The sequence below is a fragment of the Artemia franciscana genome, chromosome 2, assembly GCF_032884065.1.
Source record: "Artemia franciscana chromosome 2, ASM3288406v1, whole genome shotgun sequence".
NCBI lineage: Eukaryota > Metazoa > Arthropoda > Branchiopoda > Anostraca > Artemiidae > Artemia > Artemia franciscana.
Window position 1 is genome coordinate 41,079,045 of NC_088864.1, and position 14,950 is coordinate 41,093,994.

At 34.0% G+C, this 14,950-nt stretch overlaps 1 protein-coding gene across 1 annotated transcript in view; it reads right to left on the bottom strand.

Annotated features, from left to right (window-relative positions):
* The window catches only part of LOC136041630 (carboxy-terminal kinesin 2-like), a gene marked incomplete in the record, with an annotated part of 77,489 nt that overhangs the window by 6,377 nt on the left and 56,162 nt on the right, over nucleotides 1-14,950 (bottom strand). Inside the window, 1 exon segment of the mRNA XM_065726329.1 lies at nucleotides 10,223-10,398. Within this exon segment, the coding sequence (XP_065582401.1) occupies nucleotides 10,223-10,398 (176 nt within the window).

A 14,950-nucleotide genomic window follows, 5' to 3' on the forward strand; every position in this document is an offset into this window, starting at 1 on the left:
CCTTTCCCATACTCCTTAAGACCTTAAGACAAACTCCGTCAAAATGACCTACATAAAGGGGGATAGAACACAACCCTGCTTAATTCCTGATTTAATACAAAAGCTGCTAGCCTCATTTCCTACCTTAACTGCGGCAGTGTTATTCTCGTACATAGCACTAATCACTTTAATGTATTTGTCTGGTATACCATACAAGGATAGGAACTTTGCTAAAGCTTTTCTATCAACTGAATCAAACGCTTGATCATAATCTATAAAACTGAGGGTAAAACTTGTTTAACAACTAAGGCACTTCTCAATTAATAACCTAAAAATAAAAATTTGGTCGACACATCCTCTATCTTTTCTATAACCGCACGGTTCTTCTCTTAAAACTTTGTCTATAACTTCACTCAGTCTAAAAAGTATCATATTACTAAGTAATTTGCTACCTACAGAGAGCAGACTATTGCCTCGATACTCGGTCTCTCAGTGTCTCGATTACTTGGTCTCTCGACCAAGAGAGATGCAAAGCTGTATTTTTTTCCTTTTCGGTGAAGAAAAACAGAAGTAAATGTTTGGACCGTAAATTATAAAGAGCATTCTAACAAAGCAAAACTAATTTTAGATACTGGGTAATGAGAAGGTGACTAGAGCGTCTTAAAATGTGCGTTCCAAGTTTTTCATAAAGATCCAAATTTTTTTTCAGTTTAACTGAGTTATAGTTTATTGTATGTATATATTTAGCATATATAAACTTTTTTAGTTTATATTGAGTTTAACTCTAATGGATGGCAAGTCTGAAGAAGCCTCTCAATAAGTTGAGAAATTAAGATTAAACAGCAACATCTTAATCACCATTATCAATTAGGTATAGAATAACTACTTAAATCAATCACTCTAACACCGTTTTACCAAAACAACAAGAGCAATCTAATATGTTTGTGATTTTAGAGGAAAACAAACCCGAATTTTTAAATATATTGATCCCCCTCCCCCTAAGAAAGGCGAAACACAAATGTACATTTTTTTTTTACATTCAATGGGTAAAAAAGAACCAGGGAAAAAATGTACAGAACAGATTTGATAATCAGAAAGGATTGTTTGATTCTCAAAACTACAGCTTACACAGACAAACAAGATGGCCGGTATTTTTTACCCCACTGACACAAACAAACACAAAAGACAAAAAGGTGTTATAATTAAACAGATTTATTATGTTATTAAATAAAAAAAAACAAATTTTTTTAACTGAAAGTAAGGAGCCAGATTAAAACTTAAAACAAACAGAAATTACTCCGTACATGAAAGGGGCTGTTCCCTCCTCAACGCCCCACTCTTTACGCTAAAGTTAGACTCTTTCTCTCAACTCTACTTCTTAAAACAATTAAAAACATTAGCGTAAAAAGCGGGACGTTGAGGAGGGAACAGCCCCTTTCATATACGGAGTAATTTCTGTTCGTTTTAAGTTTTAATGTCGCTCCTTACTTTCAGTTAAAAAAAAAACTTGTTTTTTTATTTAATTTCTGAACCTTTTTTAAATTGATGCATGTTTTGATTTTGGCTCTCTGCACATGAATAACTAAAACGAAATTTGCATGTTAATTTATTTTTTTGGCTAAATGGCTTTCTCACAGTTTTGATCGGATGATTTTGAGAAAAAAAGGAGCGAGGGAGGATGTCTAGTTACCCTCCGATTTTTTGGTTAAAAAGGCAACTAAAACTTTAAATTTTTTCCGAACGTTTTTATAAGTAAAAATATACGTAACTTACGCATTAACTTACGTAACGAACTTCTATATTCGCATATTTTTACTACGTGTATGAGGGGGTTCTCCCCCTCGTCAATACCTCTCTCTTTACACTAAAGCTTAAATTGCGTCCCAATTCCTTAAGAATGACCCTTGAATCCCAAAGGCCGTAGAATAAATGGTTGAAATTACTAAAAATACTTTAGTGTAAAGAGCGAGAAATTAGGATGAGGTGAACCCCTTATATGTGTAATAATTTATGTTCGTTTTAAGTTTTAATGCAGCTCCTTACTTTCAATGGAACAAACTTTTTTATATTTATTTTTTCATTTTTTTATAAATCCTAGAAAATCCTGCGCCCCCTTCATTGAAATTCTCTTCCCCCGTGACAAATTTCTCCCTGGAAAGCTCCCCACATATCCTTATCCCCTCCCCCTAACCAAAAAATCCCCCTGAAAACGTCTGTACACGTCCAAATAATGTGAAGACTGGTCAGAGTTTGTAACTTACAGCCCCTCCCACGCGGACAGTGGGGGAGTAAGTCGTCCCCAAAGACAGTGATTAGGTCTTTCGACTATGCTGAATAAAAGGGCTATCTCAGAATTTTGATCCGGTGACTTTGGGAAAAAATAAGTGTGGAGGGGGGCCAAGGTGCCCTCCAATTTTTTGGTCCCTTAAAAATGACACTAGCACTTTTATTTCCCATTAGAATCAGCCCTCTCGCGACATTCTAGGACCACTGGGTCGAAACGATCAACCCTGGAAAGAAAAAAGAAAAAAAAAAACAAAAAAAAAAAAACAAACGAACAAATAAACATGCATCGATGATCTGTCTTGTGGCAAAAAATACAAAATTCCAAATTTTTGTAGATAGGAGCTTGAAACTTCTACTGTGGGGTTCTCTGATACGCTGAATCTGATTGCGTGATTTTCGTTAAGATTCTATCGCTTTTACGAGGTGTCCCCCTATGTTCTAAAATAAGGCAAATTTTCTCAGGCACGTAACTTTTGATGGGTAAAACTAAACTTGATGAAACTTATATATTTAAAATCAGCATTAAAACGCGATTCTTTTGATTTAACTATTGGTATCGAAATTCCGTTTTTTTTCGAGTTTCGGTTACTATTGAGCCGGTTCGCTCCTTACTACAGTTCGTTACCACGAACTGTTTGATAATTTGGTGTACTAAGGAACTTACGTTAAAGATAAATTAAATATTACACCAAAAATAACGCTGTTGGGTGTCAAGTGCAGTCGAGACGCAAATTTTATCCCCCGTTACTCAGGGGTAACTAGATTGGCTCTATGAAGAAGGAGGATATAATTGACTTCGCCTTGATTAAAGATAATTCATAGATTTTTTTTTCAATTATATCTACTCTTTATAATCGTATTAACAAATGAAGCTAAAACGTTGAGGAATACGATTTTGATAGCTATTTTAAGGGCGACAGGCATACACAATTGTCATCATATCACATACACCAGATATGGCTCTGGCAGTTGTCACTTTTGGGTGCAGTCGTCTGATTAGGTCTGAATAAGGAAGCTGGTTAAAACCTCTAACCGTCTTTAGAAAGATTAAATAAAAAAAAAAACTATTTTTTTTAAAACTGAAAGTAAGGAGCGATATTAAAACTTAAAACGAATAGAAATTACTCTGTGTATGAAGGGGTTGTTCCCTCCTCAAAGCCCTGCTTTTTACGCTAAAGTTTGACTCTTTCTCCCAACTCTACTTTTTGAAACAGTAAAAAACTTTGGCGTAAAGAGCGGGGCGTTACGCTGAATCTGTTGGTGTGACTTTCATTAAGATTCTACCACTTTTAAGGGGTGTCTTCCCCTATTTTCTAAGATAAGGCAAATTTTCTCAGGCTCGTAACTTTTAATGGGTAAAGCTAAACTTGATGAAACTTATATATTTAAAATCAGTAATAAAATGTGATTCTTTTAATGTAACTATTGGTATCAAAGTTTCATTTTTAGAGTTTCAGTTACTATTGAGCCAGGTCGCTCCATACTACAGTTCGTTACCACGAACTGTTTGATCTTAATAAGCTAATTCTCTCAATCACGTACGGATTCCATTGGCTTTTAGCTAGCAGAGGCTATATATATATATATATATATATATATATATATATATATATATATATATATATATATATATATATATATATATATATATATATATATATATATATATATATATATATATATATATATATATATATATATATATATATATATATATATATATATATATATATATATATATATATATATATATATATATATATATATATATATATATATATATATATGTAATTAGTGAAAACGAACTGTAAATAAGGAGCGACTCGGTTCAATAGTAACCGAAACTCTAAAATACGGTATCTTGATACAAATAGATATATCAAAAGAACAAAAGAATTGGCCTCTTGCGCTGATCCCAAATATATAACATTCATCAATTTTATTGTAACAATTTTTTCGGCATAGTCAAAAAGTCCAAGAACAAACGTCTTTAGGGATAATATGACCCCCCTCACAGCCCCTGAGGAAGGGCTGTAAGTTGTGAAATTTGCACATAGCTTGCGTATAGTATTTGCTATTGAGAAATACACACATATTTTTTCGCAAGAGGGGGGTTGGGAATTTTTCCATTAGGGGGGGGGGAGATTATTTTCCACTATGAGAATTTTCCATGAAAGGGAAGTTTCTGGGGCTGAACTTTCCAGGGAGAATTTTACACTTAGGAATTTGCCAAAATTCCTATACGAAATTCTTTTGATTTTTCTTACTTTCTCTTTGCCGACCCAATTTTACATGTAGAGATGTTGCAGGATATTTGTTGGGGAGAAATTTTCAGTGGGGTTTGAATAGTCTAGAGAATTTTTCTTGGATGGAGGATTTCCCGCGGGAGAATTCTCCAAGGGGAAATCTTTCTCTCGGGGGTATTTTTTACGGGAACAAATTTCCGCGGGAGGGGGAGAGGTGTTCTGGAAAAAATTCTACAGAGGGGCGATATTCATCATGATCTCAAAAATGGTTTCAAATTAAAGTATGCTAAGAAGAATTTTTTAGACCGAATTTTCGGGATTAGTGTTAAGCGAGGATGGAATTGTCTGGGGTGGGGAGGTTCAGGAGCAGGATTTTGCATAGAAGGAACTCTCCATGGAGGATTTTTTTGGGGGAGATATTTTTTCCCCAGAGGAGGAGTCGAATTTCTCGGCATTATTTGACAATCAGAAATTAAATTAAAAAAAAATCAACTGAAAGTAAGGAGCAACACCAAAGCTCAAAATGAACAGAAATCGTTACAAATATGAGGGAGGGGGTACCTCCCAAACACCCTGTACCTCACACCAAAGTTTAACCAAAGTCCATTAAAGTCCTAAGTCCATTATGGTGTAATATTTAAAAACCAACGCTACCCTACAAAAGACGTTCCCTAGTGAAACACCGTTTTCACCAAAAGAGGATTGTTACTTATCCTTTCAGCACCTATATTGTGGGAAAGGGTGTATTTTGGGGATTTTGCAGAAGGTGCTTAAAAAGGGAGAGAAGATTAGAATTTTCCAATGTAATTAACTATCTCTGGACTAAAGATGAAACTTCTAACGGGTTTAACAATTTTATCAATAATAAAATGCGTGAAATAAGAGCATGGCTACGATAAGTAACATGACCTAATTAATCCTAGTGGAAAGAATCATACAGTTGTTGGGGATGTTTTGTGAAAACAGTCCTTTTCTGTTTCAGTTGTTGTCGACAAGAATCGCTCCTTACTTCACAGTTCTTACCATGGACTATTTAATAGTAAGACGTAAGGTCACTATGCTCAGACCAGGGACGTAATTTGCTAAGGGGCTGGGGGACAACTACCCCTCGCAGATCCAAGTTTGCATCCCCAAGACCTCAGCTTATTCCCTCCCCCAGATGAGATTCTACCAAAATATTGTCAAAACTAAGGTAAGCCTGCATAATTCAAGTATCCACCGAAACAGGTCAGTTTTCTTTAGTATATCTTTACCTTTATGGTAATATACGCATCATTTTTCAGTTTTCACTGTCATTTTCACTTTATTTTGGAAATCGTCTCCAACTTTGCCCATCCAGGATTTAGACGAAATTACGCCACTGGTTCGGATTCAAATATAGAAATGAGAAAGCCCCTGGATTTCATTAGTGGAAACTGCAGTTGAATATTATTACGCATTCCCACTCATAAAATAAGACTCAATAAAATAATATAAATTAACATATAAATAAAGACAAAACAAGACGAAAAAATCACACATGCCAATTTATGCATGTTAATTTGACATGATCTAACTTAGGCTTGGACAAGCTTGGAATTTTACTTTATTAAAGTAATTAGGATAGAGATCGAATATTAGTCAATGCTAATTTTAACAAAAGCGGTGAGACCATTTTTTTTTTTTTTTTTTAAGAGACACAGACCTTTTACTAAAAGCTAGATTTTTAGGATTGCATTTTGTACAACATGGAAATAAAAAATAAATGGAACTATAGTTCACATAAGTGGCTGCATTCTGGGCATTTGAGGAGGAGAAAGCGGGAAAGGTTAATTTGAAGTTAAGGCGTCCAGACGAATAGTCTTTTAGACCAAGTTGATAATTCATCATGAATTTCTTGACCTAGGAACTAAAAATTTCTTAAAAAGAAAGAATGAATAACATTTTTCTTTTTTTAAAGTTTTTCTTACAATTTTTGAAAGAATACACACTAACCAATACTGTAAACTCCAGTTCCAGATCTACATAAAAACCTTTTCAAACGCTAAACTTGTCTCAACCAAACAACACAAAAAGTCCACAACCAAACAACATATTTTTTTTTTCTTTTGGTATAAATAATGGCTTTAAAAGAATATTCCAAAAAGTAAAAAGCTATGACTAAACTAAGAGATTGAATGCTAAAAAAAAGCTATGGAATGACCCACAAAAAACAGAAAACTTAAATTATTTAACTTACGTTAAAAAACGTTCATTATTTAGCCAGGTGGAATTAAAAAATTATTTGGAAGATATATTGCAACGAGCTTTAACGGTTCTTTCTTGATGATGTGTGAATTCAATGTCGATTTAATAATAATAATAATAATAAAAAATTATAATAATAAAGTAACACCATAATTTTTTTATAACTCCTTAATTTTTTCATAACAAGAGGGACAAAATAGACCATTTTAATAATACAACCACATAATAATAATATACAGGGACTGTAACTGATTAGAAGAAAACAAGTGAATGAACATAATTATCTCTTCGCTATAACTAAAAACTAACGTTATTATTTTCTTATCTTAGTCCATTATTTAGCCAGATGGGATTCAAAACGATTTGGAAGATATGTTGCAGCGAGCATTAACGATTCTTTCATTAATGATGTGTGAATTCAATGTTGATTCAGAATATAATAATGTATATAATAATAGTAAATGTAACACTAAAATTAAATAAAAATAATTTAATAACTGAACTGATCTAGAAAGTTTTTGACAACACATCGTATTAGAATTTATTGAAAGGTTTAATCTTTAGAATGACCTCTATCGCACAGTTAAACCCAGCATGTTTTCTGTGAAATAGAGCAGTTCTCAAGCCAGTTTCCCAAATTAATAAAACTTTGAATTTTTCAACTTTTTTTATAAAATTTATAAATTCGTAAAAATCTCACTACGTATGTTATTCCCAATGTCTCATCTGACGGTTGCATAATTATGTTTGATTCTAACGTTGATTTCCCGCATGGGGCAAAATCAAACATGGCGTAGACTTTTCACATAAAAATTTAAAACAAGAGCTGGATATATTGATTGGAATTCCATAATTAACGAGAAGGAACCAAACCTAAATTAGACAAATTTTATTACATTCCAAACGAGAAAATTAATCTGGTTGGTCCAAAAATCAATTAGAGCAGTAAGAATCCTGAAAAATCTCGGATAAATGAACCACTATCGAGAACCATTGATTGGATAAATCATTCATAAAAAGTTAAAATTATATGTAACATCGAAAATATAACACGTTTTGAAAATTACACGAATTAGCTCGTGAGGATTATTAGATAGTAGCAGTTTTAGACCTCACAAACCGGGGGGTGGCAAGGTGTACCATAGAGGTGTAAAAAGATAAAATAAAAGGAATTTAGTGTCAGAAAAGCTGGGGGGGGGGGGCAGCTGCCCATGCCTAGAACCACCACTGTTCTTAGATGGAGTGAAAACTTGCTAAACGAAAAATCTTGTTGAAATTCTTATTCCCCAAGGAACACTTGAAGTTCCATTAAAGACAAAATTGGAAGAAACAAAACATGTCAAACAGTTCCTGGTAACGAACTGTTGTAAGGAGCGACCCGGCTCAATAGTAACTAAAGCTCTAAAAAAAAAATGGAGGTTTAATAGTTTTGAAAAGTAGAGTTAAGAGAAAGAGTCAAACTTTAGCGTAAAGAGCGGGGCGTTGATGAGGAAGCAGCCCCTTTCATATACGAAGTAATTTCTGCTCGTTTTAAGTTTTAATATTGCTCTTTACTTTCCGTTAAAAAAAGTTGTTTTTTTATTTAATTTCATTCTGAGGCGCTACCTGATATGAATGGTACAGAAGTTGAAGCGCGAGAAGCTATAACACCGGTAACTTTTAAAGAACTTTGGAAGTTTACTGACAATTGGTCGTTGGCGTATAATGAATTTTCAACTACCATGCTACAAAATATTACAGATCTAATTCATGCATTCGCCCAGGTACATTTCCTAGTCAATGGAAACTTTCACGTGTAATACCATTACATAAAAAAGGACATAAGTTTTGACATTTTGTTCACATCTGTCTAAAGTTATGAAGAAAATTTTAAACTAAATTTTTGAACAGAATTTTATTTAAACAATAATTCCTAGTATTAAACTCACGCACGTAACTATTACTTTCAATAAAAATTTGAAAAAAACCAGCTAGGCATCCATCATTCCAACCTTAATATACAGAAGTTGTAGCCTGATAATTCCGAACCTAACCAATATTCACAAGTCTTAAGTTTCTATAGCTTATCTTAGAAGAAAGGATTTCTTCATGTTTAGGCAAATTTATTTATAAGCAGTTGCAGCTCTTTCACTAAGTCACTGCTTAGATAGTAATTACCATGCATTGATGTTATTCTTTTATCTTAAAAAGCATTTGATGCTCTAATCAATCTTTTGAAAGAAATGAGAAATACAGGTATACGGGTGAAGGGACTAAAAATAACAAATCTTATCTTCGCGGTTACAAATCGTGATGGAAGTTGGTGGTCATTTGTCGAGTATGGGTGAAAATTCAGATATCGGTGTTCCACAGGGCTCTGTATTATGTTCATTTTTATTCTTAGTGTCTATCAATAATTATTTGCGATGGTTGAAGGAGAAAAACAGCCTTGTGATCCTATTTGCAGATAATATAGCTCTGTCTCTTATAGAGAGGGAAGCGTTTACCTTGATTCAAAATTTTATTTTAATAACAAGCTTAGTTAACAAAGGATTTGTCACCGATAGCACATTGCTAAGTTTTGTGAAATTATGTGTTGCAATCGTTCAAAATGTGATTTTTAAGAAATTTCACACCATAAACTCCAAACGTATGAACATATGATCTGTAGGGTCGAATCATGCCACCATTTAGGGCGGTGGAGGGGGAGTTACTTCTTAACTAACTTCTACAATTTCGGATTCACATTCACCACTTATATGCGAAAACTGCAAAATCTTGAGTCTACGCATTTTGTAAAACGCATTTTTCCATTTGAGGTTTAAAAATAATTTATCACTCTTTGACTGCATCTCATTTAAACTAATGTCTAAAAGCCTTTTGGATACAAATAAAACGAATACCTATACTTCAAAATAAAGCAGTGAGAATACTTGAACTTTTTCTTTCCGTAATTAGTTGAACTGAAAACTGTATTGGAGACAAACAAATTATTTCTTTCTTGGATACTTTAGACTTCGAACGTATAAGAGATATATATATAGAATATATATTTTTTTGGTTGTTTGCCCATGTTGGAGCCACCTGGCACTTACAGTATTCCTTATCTTGTCCAATCAATTCTTTTTTTAATTTTGTCGTTTTTGGTTTTATTTATTTATTTACTTTTTCTTCGTGTTTATGAGATAAATTCAAATGTCCGTTTGATCCAACAAGTACAAGCCTAGCTCTCCACTGAGAGCATATTATCTTATAGAACTGTTTTATTGGGTTGAGTAAGCGAATTCATTTATTCTAAACTTTTTGTAGGTTGTTAAAATGGTCATTAGCCTTTTTTTTTTAAAAGACTATCTGACACAAATCCCTTTTCCAAGAATTCTGCCCTTTCCTCTCTCGGAATGCTCAGTAAAAGCACCTTAAAATTAAGTTCGCTATTTTAGCCTCAATGGCTAAAGGTATTTCAGAAATAATTAAACCATTCAAAGAATATGGCAAAAACAAACTACCTGTAAACCTCAGAAACACTTTTCACTTCGTGCTTTTGAGTGTTGGATATATAAACTTCTTTCGAGTTAGAAGCGACCATTCTAATTTCTGGCGTAGCTCCGGTGTTTCCCAGCAAGTCTCTTATAGTTTCATTGTAAATTTCTATGAATGTTGCTTCTAATTTGTAAGACCATCCCTGGAAGTAGAAAATTGTTGATAAAATGGATGAGAAATTCAATAGTAACTGATGGTAATAACGTACTAATCTATTCTAGTCAGAATTTGATTTTATTAAAATAAATAAATAGACACAATTTGGCTTGCCTTGGACCTTCGTTTTCCTTTTTGCTCTAAAACCAGAGCTGCAGGGTATGGAGGTTAAAAGAGGAAACTGAGAACCCCTGTTTTGAGGTAAGATGTGTGACTATACATATCAAATATAAGCAACACTTGCCTTGGACCTTCGTCTTCCTTTTTGCTCTAAAACCAGAGCTGCAGGATACGCAGGTTAAAAGAGGAAACTTAGAATCCCTGTTTTGAGGTAGGAAGTGTGACTATGCATATCAAATATAAGCAACAATTGCCTTGGACCTTTGTTTTCCTTTTTGCTCTAAAACCAGAGCTGCAGGGTATGGAGTTTAAAAGAGGAAACTGAGAACCCCTGTTTTGAGGTAAGATGTGTGACTATACATATTAAATATAAGCAACACTTGCCTTGGACCTTCGTCTTCCTTTTTGCTCTAAAACCAGAGCTGCAGGATATGCAGGTTAAAAGAGGAAACTGAGAATCCCTGTTTTGAGGTAGGAAGTGTGACTATGCATATCAAATATAAGCAGTAGTTGCCTTGGACCTTTCGTTTTCCTTTTTGCTCTAAAACCAGAGCTGCAGGGTATGGAGGTTAAAAGAGGAAACTGAGAACCCCTGTTTTGAGGTAAGATGTGTGACTATACATATCAAATATAAGCAACACTTGCCTTGGACCTTCGTCTTCCTTTTTGCTCTAAAACCAGAGCTGCAGGATATGCAGGTTAAAAGAGGAAACTGAGAATCCCTGTTTTGAGGTAGGAAGTGTGACTATGCATATCAAATATAAGCAATAGTTGCCTGGGACCTTCGTCCTCCTTTTTGCTCTAAATTTCTTTTACCCCTGGTCTTTGCCAGAATTTTGGATTGTTTTGATTAATATAAGCATACGTAATTATTATGGCTTTAAGTTGTATCTTGTACCTTTAATCTGGTGGGACACTTTTCCTGTACCTTGTTGCCTAGAGCAAGTGCCTTGTACTGTTGTTAGACTGTTGTTAGACTGTTGTACTGTTTTGAGTGAAGTACCATGTACCATCACTGTTTAGAGTTAATTAAAAGTAATCAATAATTAATATCTATCTCTTGGCAGATCTCAGCAGGAACTTCACCACAATAATTTTCTGCTAGCTTGAGAAAACATATTTGGTTTTTAAAATTGCTAGAAATAATTTTAGTTATTATGAAAACATGCCTTAGATTCTATAGAAGAAAGTTTATGATATCGAGAACACACTCACTTCAAATCTCGGCCGACAAAAGTGTTTAAAGTAAAGACGGAATACTTTCTTCCATAAGAAAAACATCAATTCTGAAACAAATCATTCATGAACCATTTAAACACTATTTTAATGGTGATTCAAAGAAAATAGATCAGTAAATAAAAAGGCGAGCAAAAAGTTCAGATTGATTACTTTGAGGGAGAAAAGTTATTCAAAATCCATTAATAAATTACTTTTCAGTAGTTCAAATGATTCTAACAACATTCTTCAAATTGCTCGACTCGCCAGAAAATATACAGGTTTTCGCTCTTTTTGAAAAACATCATGTGAATTTATTTCACAGTGTTCCATTGTAACTCAAACCCCCTGCTGACTCGATTCCCGTAACTGAGCCCTCGTGCAACATGTCATGCTGTTTGATCGGTATCGCCTTTTTTAAATAATAAAATTCAATACCAACTTGTGGGATTAAAATAATTCTCTAGGCAAACGCTAGCCATAACTAAGATGGTAAAGGGGAGGCTTCCCTCCCCTTGGGTCAAGGGGAGGGAAGTTAAACTCGTTTAATTCAGTGTCAGTGTTAGTGTTTGAAGTATAAAAAGATTGGTATATAATACACAGTAACAAAGATAAAATAAGCCCGACATGAATACAGAAGTAAAAATATAAAGGAGAAATTAATTAAAAATATACCATAATGTTTCGGTTTTCATACGGTTACTTGGGATAATTTTCGGTCCCATTTGGTTATAAGTTTCAAGACGTTTGTAAAAAAAAATAATAATAATTTTTGCTCTTTTTTTTTGGGCCCCGTTTTCAGGTGAATAAATACTTTTGTGCATAGGGATTCTCAGGAATAACAGGTACAAGTTTCAAGTGATCAAAACGAAAGTGCTTTGACTCATTTTTAAAGCCCAACTTATGTCCAGTCCAATCACATCTGCCAATTTGTATAACTTGGGGCTCTTGCCCATGAGGCTGCGTCGATCACGTCATCTCAAAACGTATACTTTTATCGGACCTCGCAACTATGCTGAGAAAAAAGGCTATTTGTAAATTTTGATCCTATGAAATAGGGGATTTCAGGAATGCCCATGGACAAAAAAGAGTACGGGAGAGGGATGGTTGCCCAGTAATAACTTTTAACCTCAATAAAGGGAAGAACTTTCAATTCCAACTGCACTGCATTATGGACTTTGAGACGAGGGAAGTTACATAAAGCATCAACCGATTGATTGGTGTCACAAAATCGTACTCGGTAGCATTTTGACCCTTGTTTTGCGGCTCAGAATAGCATATATACTTCAAACAATCAATTTTTATGAGCCCTCATGCAATTAAACCTCCCTTAAGCTCAAATTCATTTAACTGAATCCTCATAAAACTCAGCCCCAATGCAACTGAACCCCTTTTTAACTGAATCCTCGTGCAACTGAACCCTCTTACAACTCAACCGCCGTGCAATTTCTCCCTCATTCAACTCAACTCTATGCAACTTAACAAGTGTTATTTTTTTAGATTAAAATTTCATGGAGTAATAATGACTTGGTTTTAGACAAAGCCAAGGGCTGCTACAAGTAAAAGGCACAACCGCCCATCGCCCCTGTCAAAACAGTCACATTCTAACAAGGACAGTGGGGAGGGATTAAAAATTCCCTCACCTCTAATGTCTGAAAATCCATGAGACTTGTTTACCTTGGTGTTTTTTTCCTGTCGGTAATGCGCTCTGAAAGATTGAGGTAGGACGCAAACCACCAGCTTTACTTTAAAGGTGTTCTCCACCTCACCCCCCCATTGATGGAGGAGGGTTGAAAGTTACTTCATATGCCTTGCTTGGAATTCTATAACAATGCAAAACTTGGAAGCACACCACAATATTGAAAGTTGGTTAAGAGTTAAAATGAACGTCATAAAGGTTGCCAATAAAAATAAAGCAAAAACAACGGACAAAACAACTAAACCGTGAATGCTCACAGTTTTCAGTAATAAAAAAAATTCTATCGGCCATGATTTTGGTAGCAGACCCATTTCTGAAAGTCACTTTCAATTTAGAAAACTTCTAGGGTTAGTCACATGGATAGGCCTAATATAAGTTAGAAACTGCGATACGTAAATTTTAGCTTCAATTCAGAGCTAGTTTAAACTTGTTCTTTGCGTCTAAAATAAGGCATAACAATATACAACAAGAAAAGAAAAGATTCATATTTTGTAAAATACTAGCCTCCCTCCCTTTGAACATTACAAGTAGACTCGAAGTAGCGCATCTTGGTAACGGCAGTTGCTAAAACCTAGTAAGGAGCATACCACATCACATGTTAAGCGAAGACTAAAGAACAAAATAATACAAAATCCACGTGAAATAAAGTCACGTATAATAATACTCTAGTACATTCATAATACTATAATATATAGCAGCAATATAGTATATATTATTATAATATAATATAGTAAATAAAGTAATATTCTAGTAACAAAATACACTATAATATAGCAATAAAAATATAGCATATATAATACTACTATAGTACATTCAATTCACCGCTCTTTTATTTAAATAATAAAAGAGGATAAATATACGTTATTATCTACATAAAATTATGCAGTTGTGGGCTGACTTCCCTTTACCAACGTTCAAAACGTTTCAACTAGCTACTCTTGGATTCTGCATGAGCATGTTCTGTTACTAAGTAAGGATCTAGTTGTGGCACCATTAGCCTTTCTATAACTTATATGATAAAAGCTCCACGAGTCTCAAGAGATCGGCTAAACTATGTGTGTTCTTTAGTTTGATTGTCTTTGCTTGTTTTTTTTTTGTTTTTTTACTTTTCATCATTTTATGTGGTCGTTTGACTGGAAAAAATATTGAAATGTATTTAAAACAGTAGTTTCCAAAACGTTTACACAAAACTTGGTTTACTTCCTTCCCATTTGTTTGATGTCATTCAGTGAAGTGTTTTACAGTGGTCACTAACTTGGAAAATTTAGTTTTCACCCTTAGAGACTCGTAAACTAAGAAATAATTTTAGTCATTTTTACCGTTTTGGTATATAATATACTTCATGTTTTGAGCGTAATATATGTGATTATACGTGATTGCAACGTTTGCAAAGTATTAGAATTGACACGATGAATTAAAATCACTGTGGAAAAAATAAAAATAAAAACTAAAGCCACGGAGCCCTGAACATAATGTTTGATAGTGTGATGTCATTTTTCAAAGG